This window comes from Sitodiplosis mosellana, unplaced genomic scaffold, assembly GCF_009176505.1.
Source record: "Sitodiplosis mosellana isolate CC-2019 unplaced genomic scaffold, AAFC_SMos_1.0 Smas_scaffold_1, whole genome shotgun sequence".
Taxonomy (NCBI): domain Eukaryota; kingdom Metazoa; phylum Arthropoda; class Insecta; order Diptera; family Cecidomyiidae; genus Sitodiplosis; species Sitodiplosis mosellana.
In genome coordinates, this window is record NW_022595244.1 from 3,448,601 (window position 1) to 3,466,434 (window position 17,834).

The following is a 17,834-nucleotide window of genomic DNA, read 5'->3' on the forward strand; positions in this document are numbered from 1 at the left end:
TCCCAGATGACAGTTTCGACAAATCGGGTCGACCGATGCGAATGTTACGATTTATGCGGTATTTGAAAATTCAAAGAAGGAATTTGAATACATTTGAATGGACCAGCTTGATTTGAATGAGTTTTCATAACACCAATGATTTCAACTAATTTATGCGCATTTTCATGATAAAATACTAAGCTTTATTGAAATTGATGAGAATATATGACATTCAGTGAGAAACAGTAATTTTGGTAGAATTTACGTATTCGTTTCGTTCTCATCTGAAGTCTGAATAAACTTTATTGGATTAATGTGTATTGATTTGGCTACAAAGTATACAATTAAGACTTATTAAAACGTTTCTGCTGCCTCAAACGGTAGATATCTTGTGCTGGAGGTGGCCGTGGTGTAGTCGTTTCATCATCACTGTCATCATTGCCTGGCAGCATCTTCCGTTTTAGACCTTCGCCCGAATAGGCGCCATCGTCAACAATCCAATGAACGGATTTGGCTAGATCAAAGAGCTTCACGTCGCATCCATTGTCGCTGGCATTTGGAATTGGTGATGCTGAAAATGGATCATGAAATTAGTAAAATTCTTTGTGAATGATTCTATGGCAAAAGCCTTACATTCGGGCAACTTGATGCGATTGAATACATCAATGAGCGAATCAACACCAACGAATGGGCCACGAAAACACATCGGTGGTGGAAGCTGTGCACAAAGTGCGGCCAGAGCAGGAGGCTGCGGAAATGTTCCTCCGGCCAATGGATGCTCATATGGATATGGATTCGCTTTCGGTTTATACGGTATCATCTGTGAGAAATCTGGTCTTGGCAGCTGACACACAACCTCCTCGTTTTCCACTACGGATTGTTTCGTAAATAGACCCGTTTCCTGTAATTTGATTAGAATATATCGTTTTCATTACCTGAAAATTGGTTATGGGATTCAATTGGCCTGCTGACTAACTCACCGGTGAATATCCGATCGATTTCAGTTCAACGCCCGTACATGGGAACAAATCCAGAAATTTGTACCGATCAACAAGCTGCGCTGTCTCTTTTCCTTCGAATTCTTTGAGCTAAAAAACAAAAGTTATTTCAGGATGTTGCAATGCTTACTGACACTCATTCAATGCTTACAGTCTCCAGAACGGCACTTCGGCGACGTTCCACTTTCACGATACTCGATAAATCGCCAATATTCGATTCAAACTCCAAAAAGCGATTCCATACATCGACTGACAGCTGTGATGTTAAACCGCCCGAAGAAAGTACACGTTCGAACAAGACACGGGTGTTGTTATCCTCTGTAACCAGACACGATTGATTATTATTTAGTTAGAAGGGTTGAAATTAGTTTGAAAAATGACTCATTTTCATATGAATCTGAATCATTTTGCTTTCTCCACACCGACTTACCGTTCAAATGTGATAAATAGTCAACGTAACACTTGACATATTCGGGATTGCCGCCAAACTTCTTCAATCCCAATTCGAATATACGAAAGGCAATATCCTTATCTTTGCTGCAATAGTATTCCATGAGGGCAGCGGCAACGAACACATGATAACGTGAACGAATATCCTCGCGAGCCTTTTTGAACACGGTTCGAGCCGACTTTATACCCTCGGCACGTCTCGCGAATTTCATGTATTGAACATAAGTCTAGCAAGGGGAAGAAATGGAATGATGGGAGATGTGATTCGAATAAGAATAAAATTAAAATTGGCTTCAGTAAAACAGCAACAATGTTGCTTGGATCAACTCACCAATGTCGGATCAACGTCCGGAATCGATATGAATTTGTTGTACATTTGATGGACCTTATCGTATTTCATGCGACCTTCTTCAAAGTCTGCGTACGCAAAGTACAACAGTGCATTTCGGCACAGCGGCCCGTTGATTGCACGATCTAAAATATTAGCAGCTTCATCGGCGAATGCTTTGGCAGCATTTACATCCTGGGCGAGAAACCGATAAAAACAATGAAGAGAGAAACCGATTAAAAATTGTCGTTGGCTTTACAATGGATTGTTGGCTTAACTAAAGTAAAACGCAATGAATTTTCAATTACAAAATGTTTCCAAAATGTGCACTCAATTTTCAATCGGGAGAATTAGGAAGTTTAGATCATAAAAGTTTTAGACTTTAGAGCAATTCAATTGGGAGTAAATACAAAAGGAATTTCATTTCGAATGGCTTGAACCGTATTTTTTTTTTTGGAAACATTTGGCAATCCGAATTCATTTCATGTGAATGAAATAAATGACACGACACAATCGAGTTTGGTATTTGACTTTGATTTCGTTCATCGGCAATTGCAAATGCTTTGCCGATCTTTATTCGTATCACAGAATGAGCAATCCAAAATTGAAGCGCCACTAATGTAACCAAAGTTGACGCTGTGATTGTATCATCCACTTTAGTGTGTAACAATTCAATTGAAATACGCACTCCTTTTTCGGTAAGCAATTTGGAGCTTTGATCTAGGTATTGGGCCGCTTGATGCCAGACCGCCGGATGATGATTCAATACTAACAGACACTGTTCGGTTGCGAACATAACACGACGAGTAACCAATGCTGTGTCCTCGCTGCGAAGTGGATTCGATTTTTCAAATGCAATGTACTTCTTCCATAGTTCAACTTGTCGCATTTCTTCTTTAGTTAGCGTGGGCGGAATGGCGGGTAGATTGCGATTCAATCCTTTTGTGACCGCTTCCAATTCTTTGGCCACTCGACGTGCGTTCATGTAGTCACGAGATCGTTCCAAGCTCATCTTTTCCGAAATTATTGGATTGATATTCTGTTCGAATTGAATGTATTCTTTCCATAGAATTTCAATGCCAATGATGGGTGTAAGTACTGCTTTCTGGTACACTCGCCGAACGGCGGTGATTTTTTGATTCTCGGCAAAACTGCCGGCGGCCTCAACTCCACGCAAAAACTGCACATAATCACTCCAAATTGAAAATGAATGCAAATCCATACCAATCTTTTCCAGTGCAAAATCATACGCTTGGGCGAGTTTTTCTCTGTGTTTTCGATGAGAAGGTTGAATGAAGTGAAAATATTAAATTAGCTGGCTCTGGAGTAAAATGTCAGAAATTCAATTATTTTAACTCGATACGTACTTGTGTGTACTCAATCCCGATTTAGTCTCTTTTACGTATGTCAAATACAATTTCCAAAGGTCAATGTTGAGAATTTTGATGAGACACCGCTGAAACAACTGTGGAGAAAGCATTTTTATTTCAGTTGAGTGGAATCTTCTTTGTATTTAAATTATTGTCTATTTAGATTTCATTCGATTGTCTACTGTACCTTTTCCACACGTTCATAGTTTCTTGCCTTCATCTGTAAAACGAAAATCATTTTCTCATCACATTTTTTTGATATTTTCATAAAAAAGAAGAAAAAAAAACGATGAATGACGCATTATTTACGCATCCGATATTGTGAATATCGTCGGTTTAAATTGAATGTCAAAAATAAACTGCGTGCTTACCTCTTGTTCGATGAATATTTTCCAAAAGCGCGCGGTGGTTGGAAATACGGCCACCAATGATTCATACAGCGAACGGACATCGTTTACGGGCCGATTTTGTGCTTCTCTCAAGAGAACCGACCAAGCTTCAACATCATACGGTCGCAATTCCACCGTTTGCTGTGCTCGCACCAGCCGCTCATGTCCCCATTCCTAAAACCGATACATTAAACAAACACCGAAACCAAAATTTCAATATGATTCCAACACATTTTTCGCAAACGTTCCCAATTTCCTTACAATATCGATTTTAATTTGATCCTTAATATTCATGTTGAATTTGCACTTTGATTCGCTCGCACAACAGACAAAATGAAGAAGAAGAAAAAGCAATTCTGCTTCGCCTTTTTTATTTTCTTATGTCAAAAATGTAATTTACAAACAATGCATTTGAGGTTAGGTATACGATTGTCAACGCCGCATCACCTCTAAACTAACACAATACACACAATATTTCGAATTTTGTTTGCGGTTTTGCGGGCTGTTGTTATCATTGAATTTGATTGTTTGCTGTTTGCGTAGGCACCATAAAATCGTTCACACACAATTCGGTACAGGCGGCATTTGTGCTGGTTGTTTGTGACAATTTTCAATGTGAGCCCAGTCAAGGTGAGTGTTTATCGTACGAACAACAAAATGAACTGTCAAAAAATTGACCGAACGAATAGCAACAACAACAACACCAACCAAACACACTCATTCATATGACAGACTAAAATTATTTCGCTCGTTTTTGTTATGAGCCCATACAATTCTTTGCGTTCTGCGAATTCTCCGGCAGTGGTTGTCCACAACGCAATTTACAAATTGTAACCAAACGTGTGTATGTGAAAGAGGCACAGAGAGATTGGAAAAAACACATAAAATAAACAGTTTTATCGCCGTTCAAAAATTCCAAATACAATTCTGCGAATATCGACTTTGGGCGATGCAACAACAATAGCATCTGTGTGTCGTGTAACTTGAGTCAAAGATCAATGATGTTCCGCTTGAGTTATACTGAAACTCGGCTTGTGTGAGCGACGAACGAGAGCGCACCGATTCGCACACATAAAACTGCAGACGGTGCAGAATATCTTCATAACTCAGAACCGTTAATCGTTCTCAACATTCGGAGAGCAATCGTTGGTGATTTCACTTTTGAGGCAGTATTCAAACAACACAGTTCAGTTTTTGAAACACGTGTTTTTCTGGAGATTTTTTCTCAACTCTGTTTTACGAACGAATTTTACTTTTTTTTTATCGCTAAAAATTAACGTATCGAAAGAAAATTTCGCAGATTTTACTGAAATAAATTTTGTGGAAATTAGATCATTGAGCCGCAAAGAATGTCTGATCAACCGAAGGATTTACGAAAATTGTGCATTTTGAATGCAAAAGAATCGGACGATGACGACAAAATTCGTTCGCTGTGCGAAACGTTTGGTCGTGTCATTCATTTCAATCGGCCACCAAGCAAACGGGCATTGGCATTCCCACTTTATCAGAATGAAAGGTAAGGAACATTTTTCTTCAACCATTGTTCATTTGATTTCGTTTTTTTCGAGTGTTTTTTTTATGGGTTTGTTCGGTTCTTGTCATTTTGCTTTTGTACGTTTTTGCAGTGATGCTCAACGCGCAAAAGATGGTCTGTCTGCCGAAGGATATCGTGTTCAATTTGCAAATGCCAAGCGGGGCGACAACTCCAGCGAAGACACTGGTCACCAGAAGCGCAGTGAATTTCGGTCACGACAAAATTTGGCGGAAAATGGGTCTGAAAATGGTTTCGAAGCCGATTCGTCGTCGGACAACCGGTAAGAATAATCAGCATTGATTTTGTTCAATTTTTGCATGCGTTCGACAGCAACAAAACACGTGGATTTTGCATTCAAAAATTGATGTCTATTTTGCTCTTAAATTTTGCTCGCAATTTCATTACTTTCAATGACATGTGCAAACTTGCGATACATTGTGAAATTTGCATTCGCAGCATTTTTCTAAATGGTTTCCTTTCTTAAAAACATTCCCCACCCACTTTTTGTATCTGATTTACCGTCATTTGGTTGCATTTTGTATTGAACACACTCTACGTGTTTGTCATCATGATTTCCGTTGTTATCAACAAGAGAGATTATCTCTACCGATCAAATAACAGCAAACATGAGTTCGATTTGTGAACAAAGACATTTTTTGTTTGTGTTACAGGCCATACGGTGTTTGCATAAAATGCGGTGACAAAGCTTATTACAACTGTGGTCGATGCCGTGAATTTTACTGCTCTGAAGAGTGCCAAGAGAGCGATTGGTTGACACACAAGCCTAACTGTGTCTCGATGCCGTAAGTATTGCCGAGCCAAATTGTCTCTCGTTTGGTTTTTGTATTCCACAAATACGTTGTTCTTTCTCACATTGATAAGCTGAGTAACAATGATGTGATTGTTTTTTTTTTTTGAAAATAAACAGGAAGCTTGTGCCAGCAAAATCGACGTACAGCATTCGTGCAAGCCGCTACAATTTGTCGGATTCGGTTGAAAAGCTTCCCGAAGCAAATCACGTGGTGAAAGGCACAGATGCTGCTGATGGGCGGCCAAATGGTGAATCGTTGCCAATCAAGGTTGAACCAAAAGTTGAACCGTTGCCACAGAAGGCCGAATCGATTGCGTCAGCCAGCAAAAAGGTACCGATTTCGTCCACCGCTTCAGACACGGTTTCCAATTCGGACGATAAGCGTTCGAAAGCCGGAACTCTGATCGAGGAAAATCGCAACACCGAAAAGGTAACTCGTTCACCACGGGCACGACTCTTGGCACAAACAAAAGCTGAGCCGGTGCCGGCACAGGCCACTCCAGCGCAACCGACAAATGGTTTGGTCTCTGATTCGATTCCGGATAATACGGAGGTCTACATCACTCATGTTCGTACACACCGAAGCGTTTACATTCGATCGGCCCTCACCAACGATGAATATGCCAAACTGATTACCGAAGTTGGAGAAACGTCAAAGACACAGCCAAAGTTGACCGTCCACCCAAATAGAAACGACATCGTGATGGCTCCGTTCGATGGCATGTACTATCGTGCAATCGTAATCAGTTGCGACAAAGCCAACGCTATGGTTAAAGTTGGTTTCATTGATTTCGGCAATTCGGACGAGGTGCCATTCAGTCACATCAAGGCGTTGCCTAAACATCTTCAAACACATCGTCGTTTGATTATCCCAGTGGCTCTGAAGGGCATTCACGATGATTACGAAACGAACGAAAAGGACAACATGTCGAAACACTTGGGTGAATTGTGCGATAGTGGCGTTGGACTCCGAGTAAAAGGCGACAACCCGCATATCAATGGTAAAGAATCCGTCGAATTGTTCGATCTCATCACAAACCAATCGGTCAGCGAAGTGCTCAATGCGACGGTACAGAAGCGTTATCGCATCGAAGATATCAAGCAAAAGGTGGTCAAAAATGCATCGGACGTGGAAATCATGATCATTGGGCCGGAACGAATTTGCGAAAATTATGTGACGTGCATTCTGAAGACGGACGTCGACACGTTCATGAACGCCGATAATTTGACGCAAGCGTTTGGTATGTCCGTGAAGAATGCACCGGCATACAAGCCAAAGGTGAAGGAGCTGTGCGTGGTCGAAATCAAGGAACCCGAAGGTAAAATTTGGTATCGTTGCCAATACCAACAGGAGTTGGTCGACGATCATGCCCAGGTGTATTGCTTCGACTACGGCAGAATTGAACGCGTGCGTGCCAACAACATTCGGGTGAGTTTTTATCGGGTCATTTTTGTGTTTGTTCTTTGGTTTTTGCGGAAGAAATCAAAAAGAGAATTTATAATTTCATTTGAATGTTTTCCATCACTAATTCAATATGTGTTTGCTCTTGAAATAGTCGATCACCGAAGATGTGGCTTTCGAAATCACCTCGTTTGTTGGTCTCTTGGAAAATGGTGATAAGATGAGCGTCGAAGAAAAGAATGTCATAATCCAAGACCCGGCAGTGAAGGCCGCATCAATCAAATACGATGGCGATTTGCACCGCATCACATTGGCATAGACGGTCATGCGTGAGCTGGAGAGCATTCAAAATATCAAAACCATTGATTACTCAACATTGACGAATTGAATTCGCTTCCCAAACGAAAGAAAAACAAATATTTAGAATAAATTTTTTTTTCTACACATTTTTTTAACAGACAGATTTTAAGGTCTGGTTCATACCATGGGTAAAATCAAACTCATTACTCATTTAATCATAAACATTTGTTTAGCCCTAAGCAGAACTGAAAGTGAAATTATTGTATTTTGAATACTGAAATAAAATCCAATTTTCTCATTTTGACACATTTTTCGGACATAAAAATAAAAATAAAAATAAAGAAAAAACTAAAAGAAAAGAGCAAATTTTCAGTGTATGTGTACTTGTGTAAAGGAATGTGTGACAGCGAACTGTGAACGCGCTATTACTCACATAGCAACATAAGCGTATCGAAATGTCAAATCTGCCATCTTCATTTTTCAAATTTTCCCAAACGGATTCTACACACAAGCATATGAAAGCGTAGATAAAGGACGCGCGCGAAATTTTTCCAACAATTTTAATTTCTACATTGGGTTGTGCATTGAATCAACAGTATTTGACGATAGAAAAAGCGAAAAAATAGCGACTACGTAAATCGAATGGTGAAGTGAACAATCGCTGAAAATGTACATAAAAAAGTTGATTTTGGATGGTTTTAAATCGTACGGAAAACGAACAGAAATCGATGGTTTTGATAAAGAATTCACAGCTATCACCGGTCTCAATGGCACTGGAAAGTCAAACATATTGGATTCAATTTGTTTTGTACTAGGCATCTCCAATTTGGGCCAGGTAAATATAACCCGCTAACTAATACCGAGTTGCTGTTGACATTTTGAGTCAAATTGTTTGCATTGACATTGCGTTTACTTACAATTGAGCGTCTATTTCGATTGGATTAGGTTCGAGCGACATCGTTGCAAGAGTTAATTTTCAAAAATGGACAGGCTGGCATTACAAAGGCATCGGTCACCATTGTGTTTGATAACACCGATCCCAACAATTGTCCCGTCGGCTATGAAAACTGCAGAGAAATCACAGTTTCGCGGCAAGTTTGTGTCGGCGGCGGTGGCAAAAACAAATACTTCATCAACGGGCGTACGGTGCTAAACAAACGGGTGGTTGACTTGTTCTGCTCCATTCAAATGAATGTGAACAATCCCAACTTTTTGATTATGCAGGGTCGCATCACAAAAGTGCTGAACATGAAACCGATGGAGGTAAATTGATACAACATTCTTTATGTGTCTATGAAACTAAGCGTCTATTTTCGCTATTAGATATTGTCAATGATTGAAGAAGCATCGGGTACCAGTTTGTACGAATCGAAGCGTGAACAAACGACCAAAGTTATTGAGAAAAAGGACTCCAAACTCAAGGAAATGGATTCGGTAAGAAACAACACAATCGAATTTAATTGTCTTTGAATAAAAATGAATGAAATTTTGTTGGATTTTCAGTTGTTACAAGAAGAAATCAATCCACGAATGGAAAAATTGCGTGACGAACAAGCTCAGTATCAGGAATTCCAAAAGTTGAAGCGTGACATTGATCATCTAACCCACATTCACTATTCGTACAAATATCTGCAATACAAGAAGAACCTGGAGCATTGCGAGAAACAGATCGAATCGGTGAACACATTCATTGAAAACAGTAAAAAGGAAATTGAAAATAACATCACTGAAACCGAAACCATCGATGAACAATGCAAAGAGGTGCAAGAGCGAATTGACGCTGAGACTGGCGGCGAATTGGCCGAACTAGAGAAAGAATTGGCGGAAAAGTCAAAAACCGAGGCAACGGCCAATGGTGCGAAGAGAAGTGCAGGCCTGGAGGTCGATGCTGAAAAACGCAAACTGAAATTGATCCAGAAGAATATGTCAAAGGATGAGGAGGCGTTGAAAACGAAGGAGGCAAAAGTTGATAAAGTTGGTGGTTTGTTTCAGAGTTTAAAAGAAGCGGATGAAGCGGACAGCAAGGCCTTCTCCGATGCCCAGAAACGTTTCCAAGCGGTCAGTGCTGGCTTAGACATGAATGAAGATGGTCAGGCCACATCACTTCAGGAGCAATTGACCAGTGAGTATACACAGATTATTTGCCATATTGCGAATCACAGTATTACATTTGAAATTTTCGATTGAACAGCAACCAAAACGAAATTATGCGAGGCAACAACGACAATAAAAAAGTGTGAAATGGACCTAAAATACACGACCAAATTGTTGCAAGACAAGGAAAAAACGCAAACCAAAAGCGATTCATCGTATCAACAAAACAAAAATAATTTGGAAACCAAGGAAAAAGAAGTCAAAACGATCGAGGTATTTTAAAATAGATTCAATTTTGCTTTTCCCTTGAATTACAATTTTTGATTCAATTTAATTAGCAAAAACTGGCCGACATTGACTATGAAGATGGAACATTGGAAGGTTTAGAGAAACAACGTGATACATTGAACAACGAATGTCGCCAGATGCAACAGGAGTTGGATCGAAAAGGTGGTCATCGGTTTGAAGTACAGTACCGTGACCCAGAGCCGAATTTCAATCGACGTGCTGTCAAGGGAATGGTTTGCAAACTGTTTGACGTTAAAGATCCGAAATATTACGTGGCCTTGAGTACGTGTGGTGGTGGTAGTCTTTTCAATCTGGTTGTCGATGATGAGGTCGTGTCGAAAAAGATTTTGGAACGTGGCCAATTGCAAACACGTACCACAATTATTCCAATCACAAAAATCCGTGGCTCGACCATTGAACCGGGCAAAATTAAAACTGCCCAACAATTGGTCGGCCCTGACAATTGCATACCAGCCATGGATTTGATCACCTATGATCCACAGCTAAGAATTGTTATGGAGTATGTTTTTGGCCGGACATTCATTTGCACAAATATGTCAGTTGCCAAACAAGTCACATATCATCAACGCATTCTAACACGGTCAATCACTCTCGATGGCGATGTACTCGAACCAGAGGGTACACTGTCTGGTGGTGCTCAGTCACAGCAAACTCCAGTTCTTGTCCAAGTGGCTGAAATAAAAGATTTTTCCAAACGCTTGGACGCCAAACGGGCTGAACTTCGAAAAATCCAAGAACAAATCGGTAAAATTCAAGGCACCGCCAATCAGTACAATCAACTCAAGCGACAGCTTGAAGCCGCCAACTACGAGTTGGAATCGATTAAACAGTTATTAGCACAAACCACCTATCAAAAGCATCAACAAGAAATCGAAGATGCTCGAGCTAATATCGGTAAATGTTGACTTTTCTATTTATTTTTTCTCAATTTGAACTTTCAAAGAAGATTGAAATTAACAACAACTTCTTTTCTGACGAAAAAAAATATTTTTTCTTAAATGGACTATGCGAATAGAAAATTAATAAAATATAATGACTTTTCGGTGATTTAGAAACGCTGAAAACGACAATCAAAGAGAAAAAAGAGGAGCAAGTGACTTGCAACACCAAAATCAAGGATCTTGAAGCAAATTTGGCTGATGCCAAAGGTTATCGCGATCGTCAGCTCAAAGAGGCTAAAGACAACATGCAAAAGACGAAAGAGAAAGCCGACAAGAGTCGAAAAGAATGGGAAAAGCATGAAAAGGTTTCACTCGTACCTTTTACAACTTCATTTATTTGCGATTCATGTAACTCATTTCTGAATATGAACTTTGTTCACAGGAAGCTGAGACGCTTCGTTTGGAAGTCGAAGAATTGAAGGGAAGCATAGAGAAGGCCAAAGAGGAAATGACTGCTTCTGAAGCGCACATTGAAGAGTTGCAAAAGAAGGTGAGCTATCAAAAATTGAGGCAAAAGAATTGAGACAAAATAGTTTAGCCCAAAATTCGTTTCGAAATTCTCAATTGCTTATATTGTATTGTTGAATTTCATTAATCCACTAGTTGGATGACTTAATGTCAACGAGTGCTGCAGCTTCCAAAGAGATTCAAGATTTAAAACTGCGAATCAAAGAGCAAAAAGATTCGATTTCATCAAAGCACACTGAGCTCAAGAAAGCCATTGCTCGTAAAGATAAACTGCTGAAAAAGAATGACGATCTCCAGCTACAGATAAAGAAGAAGGAATCAGAATTGTCAAAGATTAAAAGCGACAACAAAGACGGCTATGATCGTATTCGTGCAATGGAAGAGCAGCACAAATGGATCGAAACCGATCGAGATTACTTTGGTGCCAAGAACACCAAATACGATTACAGCCGAGAGAATCCAGAAGAGTCGGGTGAAAAATTGCGTAAGGCACATGAACAGTACAATAAAATGAAGAAACGTATCAATGAGAAGGCCATGATGTTGCTGGAGCGTGAAGAAGAGGAGCTGAAAAGTGTGTGCGACCGCAAAGGTATCGTTGAAAATGATCGAAAGAAAATCAAGGGCATTCTGAAGGGTCTGGATGCTGAAAAGATGGAACTGCTCCGCAAAGCATGGCAAGAGGTGGACAAAAATTTCGGCAGTATTTTCAGTGTTTTGTTGCCTGGAGCACAAGCCACATTGGTGCCATCGCCAGATATGGAATTCTACCAGGGTTTGAACATCCGTGTTGGATTCAACGGCGTGTGGAAGGAATCACTCACCGAGCTCAGTGGTGGTCAACGTTCACTTGTCGCGTTGTCACTCATTTTGGCGATGTTAAAGTACAAACCAGCGCCCATTTACATTCTGGACGAAGTCGACGCCGCTCTCGATATGTCACACACACAGAATATCGGTCGCATGTTGAAAATGCACTTCACAAATTCACAGGTAAATAGCTTCTTTAGGTCCAAGGATTGAGTTATTTGATGGGAAATTGTTTTTCCTTTGATGAAACTAATCGATTGTGTTTTCATTTACAGTTCATCATCGTCTCGCTGAAAGATGGTATGTTCAACAATGCCAACGTCATTTTCAAGACAAAGTTTGAGAACGGCGTGTCAGGAGTGATTCGAACACAGAACATGCGTAATAGATAAGCACCATCTCCGGCCAATTGTCACACCATCTCAATTCACAAATAAATTCAATAATTTTCTGATTAATTTTTTTGCCATTTATTATAACTTATAACTGTTTGTTTTTTTTTTGAAAGATTCATTGTTTGACAAATCCAAACGACATACATAAAACGAACAAGCAAACCGAAGGATAAGGCCCAAAACAATTGGTTGCTTTTTCTACACAATTTCGATTTTCAGTTTTATTGAAAGAGTGAAATGAATTATTTAAAACTAAAATGAATAATAAATTTGAGTCTTACAAACAAACAAAGAGACAGAAACGAAAAAGATTCCTTTTAAAAAGTGAATTTGGAAGCAAAAATCTCATTATATTTTTTTTCTGTTGTTTTTTTTTTCCTTACAAGCTAAAAATGTGTGAGTTTTTATAAACTAGACAAAGTCAAAGTTTCCGCCATCATCAAAGTTCATTTCGCGTTTGATGTCAACATTGAAGAACGTTTCATTTAGACCGTGTACGGATTGTGCGTTAGCATTTCCGTTGCCACCGTTTACAACGGTTTGTATTTGGGGCCCGGCATTTGGTAGACTATTACTGATTATTTGTTGTGCTTGTGTCTGTTGCTGTGGATGTGGATGCATCGATGGTATGGGCGCCATACTGAGATTGTTTGATGTATGATCGGTGACAATTTGTTGTGCGAATTTCTGTGTAAATTCGGACGGCGGCAGACCCAATTCTTTTTCAATTTTATACAGCTCCAAATCCATTTTGTAACACTTTCGATTGTGTTTCTCCGCGTAGGCGGACATTTTCGTTTTGATGAATTGATTTTTTAGCTGGAGCGCCTGTTGTTTGTATTGAGTGAGGGGCGCATCATGGTTGAACACACTCGGTACAGTGGTCGGTGATGATTGTTGATGTGTTGGCTCGGTGAAACAATGACCGTTTTCTAAACGATTGCTTTTGTTTGACGTATTATTATTCGACGCAAAATGTGCATCTCTCGACGTGTCCGTATCATTTCTTTCTGGAAGGATGTTGTCAATTTCTTCTAAAACTATGTTGTCTTGTCGCAAATCTAATTGGAATATGAGACCGATGCCATTAGAAAATTTGACCGTTCAATTAGATGGAGCAATGGACAATGGACATGTAGGTTTGTTATCATTACCTTTTAGTTTTTCTATGTAGCCGGGCAATGTACGCAGTGTTGGTATTCGAATCGATGAATTTGAATTGGATCCAAATTCATTCCAATCGTCTTTGATTATATCAAACATGATTTTGTCTGCTTCATCATATCGAACCATTCGTGTGCCTGTGCTGAAACTTTCCCATTTAGTCTGTGTGTGTGTGTAAGTGTGTGTGTTTGTTTGAAACGAAACAAAATCATGGTTTATATGTCATTGGATTGAAATTGGCGGCAAACGAATTTGGTAGCAATGAAAAGAAATGCATTTTTATACTTACAACAACATCATCTACATTTGCGATCCATATTTCGTAGTAAAAATCCAGCCAAGTTTTGTTCAATGGATATAGACCTTTACTTTGGGCTTTTTTCAGCACCAATTCCCAACCATCACTCTTCTTCTCGAAATCGGATGGTTTTGTGTTCCGAATCAGGGTGAGTAATTGAATCTTCTTCGGTATGAACGGTGTCAGCACGGTATCATCTGTCAAATGGAATTTTTTTTCTCAATTGAAACACACAACGACAAAATGACAAAAAAAATTGGTTGAAATGGTGAATTTAATACCGAATATTCCGGCTCAGATGCAAGGTCGCCGAAAATGTGATCGTATATTATGTATTTACAAACAAAAAAACGCTTGCTTTAGTGTTGTCTGATGCTCAAATGTGTTATGGTTACTTGTTTACGCTTTTGCCATTACTAAAACTAAAGCCATTTTCAATCGTTCTCTCCCTCTCTCTCTCGAGTGTGTGAGTGTGAATGTGTTCGCTAATTCATTCATTTCGTTCGCTTGTATGTATGACGTTTCGCTAGCTGTCAGTGGTCTGTGCGACGCCATTTTTGAGCTTTGAGTATGTACTTTCATTGAGAGCAATTTCTGGCCATTCGAACTAAAGTGTTTTATTTCGATGGTATTTATAAAATTAATTTTCTTGTGTATTTCAAACAGACGTATTTCAATTAAAGTATTCCGACTTTCCAAACAAAAACACACATATCTCGGTGGGAAAATTTGATACAACAATTTCGATGTGATTCAATTTGAATCGAAAGAAAAAGTGAAACCGATTAAAAAAGACGAACGCATCGCAATTTTGTCGACCGTGGTCATTTTTCTTTCGTTCTACATGCTGTGAGGCTTGATACCGCCATTGAATGAATATGGAAATGAATACTAGTTTGAATCGAAGTCTCACCAATTCACAAATATATGACGGCGAATTTTTTGAAGTGGTTGCAAACGAAGGCGATATTTTAGTGGTTCGGTAAGTCAGAAAAATAAAAAATAAAAATAAATTTCATATTTAGCGTGGGTATTTTCAAATGTATATGCGATAATTACAGATGCAACATATGCACACCCGACGGCACTGACGGTCAACTACTGAGAACGTCGGTTAAATCAAACGGCAATATCTTGAAGCACATCAAGGTAATTATTGTGTCAATTGATTGATATTGCAATTTAGTTTTCCCCAAAAAAAAACTTAATAATTCATTTGTCTTCATGTTTATTTTCTTAATCCATTAGCGGCGACATTCTGATTTGTTGGAAAAAATCAAATCGGCAAAGAGTGTAAAATCGCGTGCACCCAGAGCCATTAAACGCGATCCGGGCATGGATGAAATTAAGTCGTACAAGAAGAAAGTGGTGAGTTTGCTTTGAACCATTCGTTATGTGCTGAGAAAAGTCGATTGTTTGTAATGTTTGACCAATTGTTGTATACTCTTCCATGGAAATAGGTGCAAGTGAAGATAAAGAAGACGGAAGATGAAGAGGAAGAGGGTGAAACACAGGTGTACATCACAAATGATGATCAGGATTCGTACAACACTGGAAATGAGATGTATGTCATTGAACCATGTGAATCGACCGAATCCGATGGTGAAGAGTACATGGAGTTTGAGTTGGAACACAGTAAAGTCGACGAAAGAAGCATTGAATCGATCGAAGAGAGTGGTTCGTTGATCAATCAAGAATATGAATACATCCGAAAGCCACCGACCAAGAGATTACGTGAATCGAATACGTATGAAGGATCATCACCATCATATAAGCGGACGCCAGTCGATCGTTCGCTTATTGAATTCCAGAAGAAACTCATGCAAATGGAATTTGACGATATAAAAAAGCTTCGCCACGAAAAACACCAGCTAGAAATAGCGATTCTTAAGGCTGAACTCACCAACAAAACATTGGAACATCAGAAACAGATGGAACTATTGAACAAAAAACTGCTACATGAGTAGATAGAATTATCGAAAATCGATTGGACGAACTAAGAATGCTTTTTAACTAACACAAACACACACACACACACACACACACAAATTTTTTTTAAACCCATTCTCTTTGAATACCCTTGAATCGGCGAACTGAACGTATTTCTCGTTAAATTGTAAGAATAAAGAATAAATTTGTGTTTTTCTTCCTTCTGGGGAATTGGTTTGTTGTATATTTTTTTCACTCACTTGCATCCAAATTGGCCGCAGACAGTGAAGCGGCACGCACCGGCTTGATGTCGGGGAAATCAGAATTATTTGTGACATTCGCATTGTTTGTGCTGTCCAATGATGCATTGGATGCATTCGGAGTTGATGTGGCCGACGCTGAATTGTTTGCATCGATATTTATTCGCGGCCGATGGCCAGGGAAATGGCTAATAATGTAGTCCATCTCGTTGTAGTACAACCAATACGGACGCTGTTCACCGTTCATTTGAGCGCGCTTTATTTCAAAATATTTTCCCTTCAAATTTTCATATCTGCGAAAAAAAAGAAAAACAATCAGCCCACCAAAATAACTAATTCGGAATAAATGCGGTGCATACTTTTTGTAGCACTGTCGTGTGCTTTTAGCGAATTTCGGAAATTTCAGCTTCATACATTTGAAAATGTAATTCCAAACGAATGCATGCGATTGTTTGTTGTCTTTAAACATAGATAAGGTCTTTGGATTCATCAGAATTTTCAACAAATGTCTGGTCTCTACGACGGTAAACACTTTTGTTGATGTTTGTTGTTGTTCCTGTGGTTGTTGTGCTTGTGCATCCATGATGGGAGAGAGATCCACTAAAGTATTCACAGTATTACAATCACTCAAAACAAATCGAAAACGTAGCGAAACTACTGTTTACACGATTGAAATGTGTCTCATTCAATCTTCAATGGCCCAACAATAAAACTCCCGAAATAGCAAAAACGGAATTTAGAGAGAGAAAAAACAGCGACGATAAATAAATAAAACACTTTTGCGAAATTTGCACACACACACTTTGTGTTCAGCGGATCTCGGTAGACACCGAGTAGCGTAGGTAAATATAGAATGTCACTAAACGAAGTAAGTAGCCTAGTACTTAGTCGTGACAGGTTCCTTACATATATGCACCGGATGCGTTTAATGATGCAGATAAATTCGTTCCAAAATTATCTTTTGTTTTAAATCGTTTCGAAATTAATTCGGTGGATTTTCATGCAAAAAAATGGGTGGAAAAAAATAGTAAATATGATCAAGGCATACTTGGATCATCTACAAGCCAAATGTTCGACATCTTGTTGTAATGTGTTTGATGCGGGCGAATTCCTAATACTTGGGACCTAGTTCAAGGTAGCTCTCGTTCATCAAACAAGATTCATACTCTGAGATGACGTTAAATTTGATTTAGTTTTGATGGTGTTGCTGTTGCAAAAATTTTCGATGAAATTAGGCGGCAAATTGATACCCTCATTTTCGTGTAATTTATACAGCTTTATACGACGGCTTTCAAAGCCAATGTGCATGTAGCTGCGAAGAAACAACAAAAAAATCGTTATCGGCCATACAAACACACACCCAACACACGTATAAGCCACAAAACGTACACAATTCCGGATTGCGAGCTGAAAGAGAGCGAGAGCGAGAGCCTTCGGTTGTTCCATTGACTGCATACATTGTTGGACATGAGATGTATTGTTTATTATTACGCATGTGTCAAAGAAAATCGGTAAATTGGTTCCGTTTTTGACAGCATGAAGTCGCTGCTTACATACCAATTCACTCACAAAACATCAAAATGTCTCTCGCACACCAACTCAATC

The 17,834-nt window shown here is 39.2% G+C and overlaps 5 protein-coding genes across 6 annotated transcripts; 3 read left to right on the forward strand and 2 right to left on the reverse strand.

Annotated features, from left to right (window-relative positions):
* Window positions 1-159: 159 nt before the first annotated feature.
* Window positions 160-3,953, reverse strand: LOC129569373 (protein suppressor of forked). Its single transcript, XM_055448157.1, has 11 exons — window positions 3,776-3,953; window positions 3,497-3,688; window positions 3,313-3,345; window positions 3,123-3,220; window positions 2,444-3,023; window positions 1,759-1,950; window positions 1,408-1,654; window positions 1,129-1,295; window positions 960-1,067; window positions 613-880; window positions 160-550 (listed from the first exon to the last, which is right to left on the reverse strand). The coding sequence occupies exons 1-11, from the start codon at window positions 3,806-3,808 to the stop codon at window positions 324-326; spliced, it is 2,145 nt and encodes a 714-aa protein (XP_055304132.1). The 5' UTR covers window positions 3,809-3,953; the 3' UTR covers window positions 160-323.
* Window positions 3,954-4,047: 94 nt separating this feature from the next.
* On the forward strand, window positions 4,048-7,920 carry LOC129569380 (uncharacterized). The gene is made up of 5 exons (XM_055448171.1): window positions 4,048-5,030; window positions 5,140-5,328; window positions 5,720-5,851; window positions 5,977-7,288; window positions 7,416-7,920. Exons 1-5 carry the CDS (start codon window positions 4,864-4,866, stop codon window positions 7,578-7,580), a joined length of 1,965 nt encoding a protein of 654 aa, XP_055304146.1. The 5' UTR covers window positions 4,048-4,863; the 3' UTR covers window positions 7,581-7,920.
* A 60-nt stretch (window positions 7,921-7,980) lies between these two features.
* On the forward strand, window positions 7,981-12,887 carry LOC129569364 (structural maintenance of chromosomes protein 2). Its single transcript, XM_055448146.1, has 10 exons — window positions 7,981-8,396; window positions 8,507-8,824; window positions 8,885-8,995; window positions 9,065-9,683; window positions 9,753-9,928; window positions 9,994-10,858; window positions 11,017-11,210; window positions 11,288-11,395; window positions 11,509-12,366; window positions 12,459-12,887. The coding sequence occupies exons 1-10, from the start codon at window positions 8,229-8,231 to the stop codon at window positions 12,573-12,575; spliced, it is 3,534 nt and encodes a 1,177-aa protein (XP_055304121.1). The 5' UTR covers window positions 7,981-8,228; the 3' UTR covers window positions 12,576-12,887.
* Window positions 12,630-17,680, reverse strand: LOC129569389 (uncharacterized). Its single transcript, XM_055448183.1, has 5 exons — window positions 16,589-17,680; window positions 16,230-16,522; window positions 14,032-14,237; window positions 13,733-13,904; window positions 12,630-13,639 (listed from the first exon to the last, which is right to left on the reverse strand). The coding sequence occupies exons 1-5, from the start codon at window positions 16,810-16,812 to the stop codon at window positions 12,990-12,992; spliced, it is 1,545 nt and encodes a 514-aa protein (XP_055304158.1). The 5' UTR covers window positions 16,813-17,680; the 3' UTR covers window positions 12,630-12,989.
* LOC129569397 (protein stand still) lies at window positions 14,592-16,200 on the forward strand. Of its 2 annotated transcripts, XM_055448195.1 has the most exons (5): window positions 14,592-14,608; window positions 14,707-15,022; window positions 15,102-15,189; window positions 15,289-15,408; window positions 15,501-16,200. In XM_055448195.1, exons 2-5 carry the CDS (start codon window positions 14,913-14,915, stop codon window positions 16,005-16,007), a joined length of 825 nt encoding a protein of 274 aa, XP_055304170.1. In that variant the 5' UTR covers window positions 14,592-14,608; window positions 14,707-14,912; the 3' UTR covers window positions 16,008-16,200. The 2 variants fall into 2 exon arrangements, with proteins under 2 accessions (XP_055304170.1, XP_055304178.1); XM_055448203.1 differs by having other exon boundaries at window positions 14,600-15,022.
* Window positions 17,681-17,834: the final 154 nt, after the last annotated feature.

Bases quoted from the DNA above. Each gene is read 5' to 3' on its own strand.
- LOC129569373 (XM_055448157.1), bottom strand. From the start codon at position 3,808: ATGAATATTAAGGATCAAATTAAAATCGATATT. The intron at 1,296-1,407 runs GTAAGTCGGTGT...GTCTGGTTACAG, and splicing joins CTATTTATCACATTTGAACG to AGGATAACAACACCCGTGTC. The intron at 551-612 runs GTAAGGCTTTTG...ATCCATTTTCAG, and splicing joins TCGCATCAAGTTGCCCGAAT to CATCACCAATTCCAAATGCC.
- LOC129569380 (XM_055448171.1), top strand. From the start codon at position 4,864: ATGTCTGATCAACCGAAGGATTTACGAAAATTGTGCATTTTGAATGCA. The intron at 5,329-5,719 runs GTAAGAATAATC...TTTGTGTTACAG, and splicing joins GATTCGTCGTCGGACAACCG to GCCATACGGTGTTTGCATAA. The intron at 5,852-5,976 runs GTAAGTATTGCC...GAAAATAAACAG, and splicing joins CCTAACTGTGTCTCGATGCC to GAAGCTTGTGCCAGCAAAAT.
- LOC129569364 (XM_055448146.1), top strand. From the start codon at position 8,229: ATGTACATAAAAAAGTTGATTTTGGATGGTTTTAAATCGTACGGAAAA. The intron at 8,996-9,064 runs GTAAGAAACAAC...TTGGATTTTCAG, and splicing joins AACTCAAGGAAATGGATTCG to TTGTTACAAGAAGAAATCAA. The intron at 12,367-12,458 runs GTAAATAGCTTC...TTTCATTTACAG, and splicing joins TGCACTTCACAAATTCACAG to TTCATCATCGTCTCGCTGAA.
- LOC129569397 (XM_055448195.1), top strand. From the start codon at position 14,913: ATGAATATGGAAATGAATACTAGTTTGAATCGAAGTCTCACCAATTCA. The intron at 15,023-15,101 runs GTAAGTCAGAAA...CGATAATTACAG, and splicing joins GGCGATATTTTAGTGGTTCG to ATGCAACATATGCACACCCG. The intron at 15,409-15,500 runs GTGAGTTTGCTT...CCATGGAAATAG, and splicing joins AGTCGTACAAGAAGAAAGTG to GTGCAAGTGAAGATAAAGAA.
- LOC129569389 (XM_055448183.1), bottom strand. From the start codon at position 16,812: ATGGATGCACAAGCACAACAACCACAGGAACAACAACAAACATCAACA. The intron at 14,238-16,229 runs GTGAGTGAAAAA...TCCATTTGACAG, and splicing joins TGCGGCCAATTTGGATGCAA to ATGATACCGTGCTGACACCG. The intron at 13,905-14,031 runs GTAAGTATAAAA...ACACACACACAG, and splicing joins CAAATGTAGATGATGTTGTT to ACTAAATGGGAAAGTTTCAG.